General features: G+C 37.7%; 1 protein-coding gene across 1 annotated transcript; it reads right to left on the bottom strand.

Annotated features, from left to right (window-relative positions):
- Positions 1–4,687: 4,687 nt before the first annotated feature.
- On the bottom strand, positions 4,688–5,530 carry LOC143599242 (uncharacterized). The gene has a single exon (XM_077077238.1). The coding sequence runs from the start codon at positions 5,528–5,530 to the stop codon at positions 4,688–4,690; it is 843 nt and encodes a 280-aa protein (XP_076933353.1).
- Between the last annotated feature and the right edge of the window lie 4,981 nt (positions 5,531–10,511).

The raw sequence follows: 10,511 nt of genomic DNA, 5'->3' as shown, positions 1-10,511 counted from the left end.
TGTGTATGTATTGTATGGCGTCCGATTAACTAGAACTCACTCAGCGTAGCTGACTTTTAGTATGCACGCAGGTGAGTAGAATGAGACAACTAGCTTGAGCGGGCACATGGTGGGCGAATAGGAGACTGGCATTTGAAGACTCAAGATGTTTTAATGTAATTGACGTTTATTTTGAAAGACAAGAATGTTTAATTAAGGCAAGTTTTGGATTGTTGTAACGTTTCATGAAAGTTTTTATATTCCGCGAAAGTTTTAATGAACTCTGATTTATAAGAACTGTGTTTATGAGTAAATCCGACGCTAAAGTAAGGCTACCGGGTTCGGGGCCCTACATTTGTTAAAAATATTAACAACCTAAATTTGTTTTTCCAACCATGTTGATAAATTTCGTTGATGAAATGCATAATTTTGAAGAAAATTTTGTGGAATCCGATGAATCTTTCGCCACCGTGTGGAATCAGGTCATTTTTTCGCAACTGAACAGGTATACGTTTCTATTCATGTTTGTTATCCTGTTATTAACAAAAATGAATCTTATTTCAGATGTTATGTGTTTCGATGAGTTGAAGCAATGTGCGTACAACACTTGACTTAACAATGACTACGTGATAGTGACCCAAAGGTCTAAGACAAAATGCTGCTTGCAACAAGAACAAGGTGTTTCTTAGATGTGATCGTGGTGGTGTATACAAGGGGAAGGCAACTGTCAGACTCGCTGGTACCAAGAAAATCAGCGGTCCGTTTCAGTTGATTGCAAAGTACCACAAAGAGGAAGATGGTTGGAAACTAAAACTTGTGTGTGGTACACATAATCATCCGGTTGCTATATATATGGAAGGTCATGAATTTACAAAGAGGCTGAACCCTGAGCAAAAAGTTTTGGTTAAGGATCTGACAAACCAGAACGTGAATCCCCAAAACATTATATTAATAATGAGAAAGCAGGACCCTCGTTGTGCGTCTATGGTAAAAAACATATACAATGAACAACAAAGGCAACGGGTATCCCTCCACGGTAGTAAGTCTCCGATGCAGGTTCTTTTCACACTTCTGGCTAATGCTGGTTACCTTCAAAAGTATGAGGTATATGAATCCACTCACAAGTTGGAGAAGCTATTCATCGTTCATGAATTACAATTCCCGATTTGGCATGCATTCCCGCATGTGTTGCTCATAGATGCAACATACAAAGAAAATAGGTACGGCTTGCCATTTGGGACGGGTTTAGGTATTTCCCAAACCCATACCCCATTATTAAAGCCCGTTCCATACCGTCCCAAACCCATCGGGTATTTACCCGTCAGGTTTCGGGTTTTCTCATTCGGTTTCATATTGGGTTTTGAACAACTGGATGTCGGGTTCCCGAACAACTGGATGTCGAGATGTTGCACCAAAGACAATTAAAAAAAAGAGGTGCAAGACCTCAAAATCATAGAGATCATGCCGTGTGTAAATTTCAATTTCTTACTATCAACTATATAACTATAGAGCATATTTACATTAGCCGTGAAAAGATATATGAGCATTTATGATTTATATGATATTTATTATTATAGTACTATAAAAAGGTTATTTATCTGTTTTACATTTAAATATGTGATATATATATATATATATTTAAAATAAATATATAAAGAAATTATGCCCGGTACATCGGGTATATAATCGGGTAAATGGGTAAATGTTATCGGATAAATGGGTCGGGTAATGGGGTAAATTACAAATTCCAAACCCGTCCCAAACCCATGAAAATTTTCAAATCTAATCCCAAACCCTAATGGGTCGGGTATTACCCGTCCCATTTATGTCGGGTTTCCGGTTTTCACATCGGGTTTGAGTTTCACTGTTATCCCTACTTACATTGCCATCCTTAACGTTTATGTACTTGTTCAGGGACCATTTGATCAGGGGCAGTCGCATGGCAATGCCGGGACGGTGAATCAAGATATGCGATTAATTATTATGGAGCAGCGTATGATAAGGATGGAGAGGATGATAGAGTGGTTGGTTAGGGACAGGAACGGTCCCACTGAGGATGTGCCATTACGTGATACCCCGGCTCCACCAAAGGAGTCGCGGCCGCAGGAAGAGTCGGGCTTTCATGATGTTGGTCATGACGCTAGTGATGATTAGGTGATGATGATGCTAGTGGTGTTGGTGTTGGTGATGATGATAGAGGTGACGGTGATGATTATGATTTTGGTTATGAAGATAGTTTTGGTGATGGTAGTGACGAGGATAATGGTTTATGATGATTCCTAGTATGATAAATGCACAATTTAGTTATTATGGTTTATCTTTAAAGTTGACGCACGTAAACGTTATCTTTTTTTGTTGTATGTGTGGATTCTAGTAATATGGATGAATGTAGTAGTATTTTTCTTTTCCAACTATGTTGGGGTTTGATGTATGCTAGTATTTATATTTTTATGTATATATTATTCAACTATGCGAATTTAGTACTTAGAAATGTTCATAGTTTCGTCTTTTTAGGTCAAACTTGTGCTAAACAGTTAGTAGCGGTTTTTGGTAGTTGAAACCGAACTGAAGTAACACAAAACACATGATGAAAATCAAGCTGAACAAATTTAATAAAGCTTGTGAAACAATTACAATAACTATGTATTATCAAAAACCAAATATTATAAATATTATAAAAATAAAATACATTAAAAGTATGCGTCCGGTAACAAGTAGAAATGAAAGTGAAAACTGATATATGAACGAACGTGAATTTTATTTCAGAAAGATTGTGTTTTTAGATGATTCGTATTTAAGCTATACGAACGGTATCCTTTTAATACGAGGCATTTATTAATTTTACTCAAAAGTTGTTCATACGAATCGTATGTGTTTCATATTATTCGTATTGTTGTTTATATAAGCTATATGAACCATATAACATTACATACAAAACGTATGACGTCTGAAAAAATATTTCAGCATATGGGTTGTATGCTGAGCATACGAAACGTATACTTAATGGTGTGTAATTAAGCCTAGTTAATAGGCATAGATGGTGTGTGAGTAGAATTTGCCTTTGAGTCATGCGCTATTTATAAAGATATTTAAAAAATATGGATTTTTCTTTGGAAATTTGTCTACAATTGCTGGTTACCAACATAGTACGTATGTCATTGGTAAACTGGACATCAATTATACTCATTTGTTTAGTAATGTTAGTTGTTATGTGAGACATACAATTAGGTAAAAAATAAAGTAAAGTGTTTAGAGAAGGGGAAAACTCCTCAAAGTGCCATTGTGAAAGTTGATGTTTTTAATATTTTGTTAAATTAAACGTTTGGCTCTCGTTAACCTACTTTTGCATTTATTTTAGAAGATAATATGACATTTAGTAGAGTGTAGTGACTAGTGAGTTAAAGAGAGTTAATGCGTTTTTTTGTTAAAAGTGTGTATTGAAGATAACTTTTTTTAAAAGAAGTTTGTAGAAGAGTACTTATATTAGCTTTTATGGTGAGAAAAACCAATAATTGTTTTGTAAAACATATTTGGATTTGCTTATTCATGTAAAATGGTCAAAATAAACATTTTTATATATTTAAAACCATATATTTACTACTTTTGCATATGATATTATATACTTAACAATTCTTTTGGCAAAAATTATAACCTAAAAAAGTTACAAAAATATATAATAATAAATTATAATTTAAAAAAGATTACTCACCTGCCTGTGCCGGAATCTGGAGCGGATATCCAAGGAGGTGCCGATGTGGGAAGAGAAGATCGGAGAGTGTTAGAGATAACGATCACAGGTGGCCCGTGGCCGGGGAGATTGTGAACGATGTAAATATTTTAGGTAGCAATTATTGAGTAAAAGGTGGTGATAGATCGATAATTTTATATTTTAAAAGTCAAAAGCTATTTTGAAAATGCCATGTTTAACCCTTTTCGTAAAACCTAAATAACAATTATTTTTATCAGTGCGAAACATTTTTTTAATTTGCTGACTTTTTATAAAGTAAACCAATAATTAAGTCATTTCAAAATACCCTATTAACTAACTTGATGACACTTATAGACTGTTTTGAAGATCCCTATCTTGATAAAATGTAACTTGTTAGTAGAGACGTAGACTTTTAAAAAGACGTGCAACGTCAACAATATCCTTTGTAAGTTCTTTTTAAGATTTTGCTGTGACGAATAAAGTATTTAACTGAAGTGGTTTGTTATGTAGATCCCTCCCATCTTGTGGCTATAATTGTTTTTTTTTCCCTACTAGATGGTCATTATATATAACATTTTCTAATTGAATTAAATGGTCTTGAACAAAACTTGATAGCCCCAAAAACTAGCAGTAAGCTTTGTGTAGAATAAAAGAAGATATAAACTTTGCAGAACACAAAAGAATGATGATTTTATTATTCAATGAATAAAAAACAAGAATCAAATAACCTATTTAAATACTAGAACTTTTGTCTTCTCCTAAACAAACTCAAATACTAGACTTATAGATAAACATAACATGTGTTTATCCATCCTTATTCAAAAACAATTAAACTAAGACTCAAACTATTATTACGTAACTTAATAATAATTCTAATATACTTTCAAATCAGCCCCTTAACTATTAAAACTTAACGATTAATTCCAACAATCAACCCCTTAATCGTTAATTTTCATACCGGTCTTCACCAAAGAGCTGGACTACCATCATCTTCTTTACTCAAGTTCGCTTGCTCATCCCTTTTCTCCTTCCCTGGACATTCGTTCGCAAAGCGACAAACTCATTGCACTTAAAACATTTAACGTGGCTCTTATCACATCGGAACCGTTCACCATCTCGACCCTTTCTGGACCCCCGACCCTTTCCATGGCCTCGTCCTAGATCATCCCGACTTGAACTTCCACAACCATAATGTTCACACACGTGCCTTTTCTCATTCTCTTTCTTAGCAAACAACAAGCCCCCATGAACGTCTTCTTCTTTATCGGATCCTTTGATACGCTCCTCGTACGCCTTCAATCTTCCAACGGCTTCATCAAATAGCATCGAATCCAACTCGAAACATTGTTCAATTGAGGCTACAATTTGAAGAAAAGACTTAGGCATTGAATCAAGTAGCCTTCTCACCAATTCTTTTTCTTCAATCAAATCTCCGAGACTCCTCGCCTTCGAAGCTAACCCGGTAAGTTTAGTAGCAAAAGTATCAACCGACTCACCCTCCTTCATGCGCAATCCTTCGAGTTCCCTTCCCAATGTTGCTAGTCTAGCCGTTCTCACTCGATCCACTCCTAAATATCTTGTTTTCAATCCATCCCATACTTGTTTTGCATCAGTGTAATCCGCCATTTGTAACACCATTTCTTCGGGTATGGTTTGAAACAAGAATACAAGTGCTTGCTTTGATTTCTGTTGATCCACCGCAGCTCCTAACACCCTTGGTTCGACCACCTCCAGTATTTCATATGCATCCAAAATCGTCTTAACTTTGACAGCCCACACCGGGTAATTCGTAGGAGTCAAAACCGGGCACTGATATGTCATAGAACTACCATCTTTTACCATTGCCATATCCTCTTCTACACAACTTCAATATCACTTGATCACTTATCAATTTCCCTCTTTCCGGGTCACCAGAACAACCCCGTTCTTGACCACCGATCGAAGAAAAAGAAGCTCCCCGCTTCTACTGTTTTCTTCTTCTCTTGCTAGACGCGACCAGATTCAAAGCACACCGCTTTGACGAATCTTCTTCCGTCCGTCTACCGACAAATCTGATCGGATAACATATGCCAAAAAAAACCAACCTACACCAGTTAATCCGTTTTTATCCTTGGCGGAAAGGACCGGGTCAACTGATCAAGTAATGAAGTTGTGTTGAATTACTCGTATGCAGGTCCTAGAGCTTCAAGGCTCTGATACCAATTAATGGAATTAAATGGTCTTGAACAAAACTTGATGGCCCCAAAAACTAACAGTAAGCTTTGTGTAGAACAAAAGAAGATATAAACTTTGCAGAACACATAAGAACGATGATTTTATTATTCAATGAATAAAAAACAAGAACCAAATAACCTATTTAAATACTAGAACTTTTGTCTTCTCCTAAACAAACTCAAATACTAGACTTATAGATAAACATAACATGTGTTTATCCATCCTTATTCAAAAACAATTAAACTAAGACTCAAACTATTATTACGTAACTTAATAATAATTCTAATAAACTTTCAAATCAACCCCTTAACTATTAAAACTTAACGATTAATTCCAACAATCAACCCCTTAATCGTTAATTTTCATACCGGTCTTCACCAAAGAGCTGGACTACCATCATCTTCTTTACTCAAGTTCGCTTGCTCATCCCTTTTCTCCTTCCCTGGACATTTGTTCGCAAAGCGACCAAACTCATTGCACTTAAAACATTTAACGTGGCTCTTATCACGTCGGAACCGTTCACCATCTCGACCCTTTCTGGACCCCCGACCCTTTCCATGGCCTCGTCCTAGATCATCCCGACTTGAACTTCCACAACCACAATGTTCACACACGTGCCTTTTCTCATTCTCTTTCTTAGCAAACAACAAGCGCGCTTAGTACTACTTCCACCTAAGCGCGCTTAACCGTGAAGTTTTCATGTGCTCCATAGCCAACTAAGCCCAAAACGCGTTGGTGATGTTAAGAGGCAGGACATTACTTATGAACCAAGGATCTCTCTTGTCCACGGCCGATGTGGGATAGCCTAAGAGTGGGACAATGTTGTGTTTGCCAAGGGTGTTACATCGTAAATCACATTTTGTTTTGGATATTAGGGCTCACAAATCATATTTTATGTTTATAAAGTGTTATATTCAAATATGCGACTTTTCATTATAAACTCCTAACTTGTTTTATAAGCATGTATTTTAAGGGAGAATGTAATCTTTAGTAGAAAGAACAAGGAACTATAGTGTTAAGCAAAGGAGAATCATTGTCTATTTTTCAGATTTGGTTTACGTCAGAAATTGAATGATATGATTGTTATTTTGGCCTACATGCAATGGGGTAAAGGTGCGGGAGGGGTTGTTCCCTTATGGGATTGGAAGGCTGTAAGGCCCCATTACCGGTGCCCTAATTTGGACGTTGGATTTACTCATTCACATAGTTCTAATAATCAGAGTTAATAAAAACATTCGCGGAATATAAAAATTTTCATAAAACATTACACCTCAATCCATAATTTGTCTTAAATAACATATTGTCTTTAAAGCATAAACTGATAAACGTCTTGAGTCTTGTGATGCCAGTCCCTTATTCAAGGGCACGTGTTCCCCTCAAGAGAGCCGTCTCATTCTACTCACCTGCGTGCATACTAAAAGTCAGCTACGCTGAGTGAGTTCTAGTTAATACAAGTAACATACAATACGTTCTTATATTACATCCTTAACCTCTTTTACTTTCTTTCGCACATACGTAAGTATATACCTTCGTTCTTACTTTCATACTTTCTTTCTTTCATACTTCATACTTTATATTTCTTTACAAACATAATCATACATTTTAAAGAGCCTTTCGCCCTATAACCTTACAGATATTAGTAGGGTCTGCCACCCTTAAGGAGCCTCTCTCCCTATAACCTCACAGATATTATTAGGGTCTGCCACCCTCCTTCACAGATATTATTAGGGTATGCCACCCTCTTCACATATATTATTAGGGTCTGCCACCCTTTACCGTCAATTCCTTCATATAATACTTTCCTTCTTTTCATAGATTTGAAATACCTTCTTACGTACTCGTTAATCTATAACATACATACATCATACATGCAACATATGTAAACAATCACCTCTTTAAACTATCCCCTAACAATACATGCAATATCCGAAGATCGTTCATATACCGTCAAACATTCATTCATAACTTTCACATATAACATAATAAGCATACACTTACCACTTAAGGTAAGTGTATTAACTAATCACATCGAGTATGCACACAGCCCCGAAAACATAACAAGGAATGGGGGCTAGAAATTCACCTGAATGCGGTTACGTTCACCATTAATAGTTATTCCCTTCTTGAGTTGTGCACGACTAACTGTATAACAATTACACGTATCAATTAACTATTACTACACACATCGTATTTCTATCTCTATATAACCCACAACGAATAGGGGTCCGGCGGCAGCGGGGTTCTAGGGGCGGTAGCCCCTAGCTGGGTCCAAGGGGCAGAGCCCCTGGCTGGGGTTAAGCTGGCAGGTCAGCTTGGAAAAAATTATTTTCATTAACTGTCTTAACACATTTTTCACTAGGATTTTAATTTATTTTCCAATTCGTTCACTCATTCTTCATAACGAATTAAGTATGATTTGCTATCCGATTCGTTACCTTTTATGTATGAGCGGACATAAATGTAAGCGAACATACACGTTAAGCGAACTTATCAGTGGGCGAACTTATTTCAAGCGAAGTTAACAGCTTACGAACTTGCATGTAGCAAAGTTAACCCAGGCGAACTTGCAGGTAGCAAAGTTGACCCCAGGCGAACTTGCAGGTTGCAAAGTTAGCCACAGACGAACTTAACATTAGCGAACTTATATACTTCGCGAATTTATTGGGCGAAATTATTCAGTACAGCTACGGGTTTGATGTTTACCCCAAAACATCTTTTTTCAACATGTAGACCCTTGATATGATGCTAACCAAACCCGTAAACGTCCGCGTGGCCATTTTTGGTTAAAACACGACCCGAAAACCCATAAAGTTTGGACCTTTAAGATTAAAACGTTCAATACTAGGTATAGGGTTTATTTTAAACGAGTCATAAGCAGCTGCGAGTTCGTTAAGTTCGTCTCTAACATCAAGTTCGCTACTTTTATACCCGTTTATACCTGATCTACTCTAGGCTCAAGTTTCAAGACTAAACGTTCATAAAAACGTAAATTTTAAGCTTAAAACGTACCTTTAGAATTCTCTCCGAACTGTGTTTAGCTTGATACGTGTTCTTGGACTGATTAGCCTACTAGTATAATCGAAGATTCAATATTATAACGCTTGGTTTTGGGTTCGGATGGTGGCCGGCGGCTAAGGTGGTGTTGTTTGGCTTAAGTGTGTGTTTTATGGTGTAGGCAAGAGTGTATAATGGATGGAAATGGAAAGATTTAGGGTTTAAGGAGTATTTATACTCCCTTAAGTGTATGGATCTAAGGCCCATCTTTCTTTTTTGGTCCATAATTATCTCCATCTAATTAGCCTACTTACCTCACTAGCATTATTATTTATTAATTACTAACCCGGGTAAACTTTTCCGTTAAAACAAATAATATGTATTAAATGTTCTTATTCGAAATTTTGGGATGTTACAAAGGCCGGTGCTTGGTGTGAAACTCCTTGGTGGTGCTGTAAGCCGGGATGCGGGGTTTATCAGCAGTTTGGCTATGAAAAGGGCATCTAGTGCTGTGGAACTGATGAGCTGTCTCCCAAGACTCCTGGATCTCTTTTGCTTCGCTCATGCATGGGAGTCGCAAATCTTTTGTTCGGTTTGAGAACGTGCCAACCTATGTATGTGGGGGAAGCTGTTTTTATATTTGACAATGGTCTACGAAGGGCGATTGAGGACATCGTGGTTTGTGGGGGTCCATTCTTCGGGGATCTCCAATGAAGGTTGGCATCACTTCCAACCCGTTTTAGGGGGTTGGGTCAATGTTCGGCCGATGATGTATCTACATATGCTTTTGTGGCTTCTAGAGCACAATTGTGGTGTTTGCAAGACCATATTCTTCGAGGTTGTGATATTTATGGGTTGGACTCTAATTATGGGTGTGCGATGGATCGTTTGCGTACTTCACTACCAGATTTTGGTCTTAGCGGGTTCTCTAATAAAGACACCGCCCCCCTAAGGCCCAACACGTTATGGCGATTGCCTAATTTAGTGGAATCGTCCAAAGTTTAGAAGTGAAGTTTGATAAATCCCCTCGCCAAAAAGCGGTGTTTGAATGCCTTCGGGCTCCTCGGGCTCAGGATTTTCTAATGGTCATCCCCATTGAAGGATTGGGCCAACATATGTCCGGTTTGGAGTATCGGGCTATCCTTAAGTACCGGTTAATGATCCCTATGTTCCCGACTAATGAGCCTTGCCCAATCTGTCGCAAGGTCTGTTTGGATTCTTTTCGAGACCATGCGGTGCACTGCAAAGAATTGTCTGGATTTAAATACAGACATGATTTGGTTAGGGATGTTGTGTGTGATGTTCTTAAACGGGCATGGATTTCTGCTAAAAAGGAGGCCCCTGTTAACTTTCTCACGGATCCTTTTGAAGGGAGGTCTACTTTACGACCAGCTGATATTCTTGTGTTCGGGTTGGTAGGGGGAAGCACGCATGTGTGGATCTTACAGGAGTGTCTTCTCTTGTTGGGCTCAGGGACCGTGTGTTTGTTGTGGGTCAGGCTGCGTTGAAGGCTGAATCAGGCAAAGTTGTTAAACACGATAAAGTTTGTTTAGAGAATCAACATGTCTTTCTCCAATTTGCTTTTGATACTTTTGGTGTTCTGGCCCCAAAGGTT

The sequence above is a fragment of the Bidens hawaiensis genome, unplaced genomic scaffold (genome assembly GCF_021521415.1).
Source record: "Bidens hawaiensis isolate Kalapana, Puna unplaced genomic scaffold, B.hawaiensis_p1.1 tig00051638_1, whole genome shotgun sequence".
In the NCBI taxonomy this organism is placed as follows: domain Eukaryota; kingdom Viridiplantae; phylum Streptophyta; class Magnoliopsida; order Asterales; family Asteraceae; genus Bidens; species Bidens hawaiensis.
This window is presented reverse-complemented; position numbering and strand designations above follow the sequence as displayed.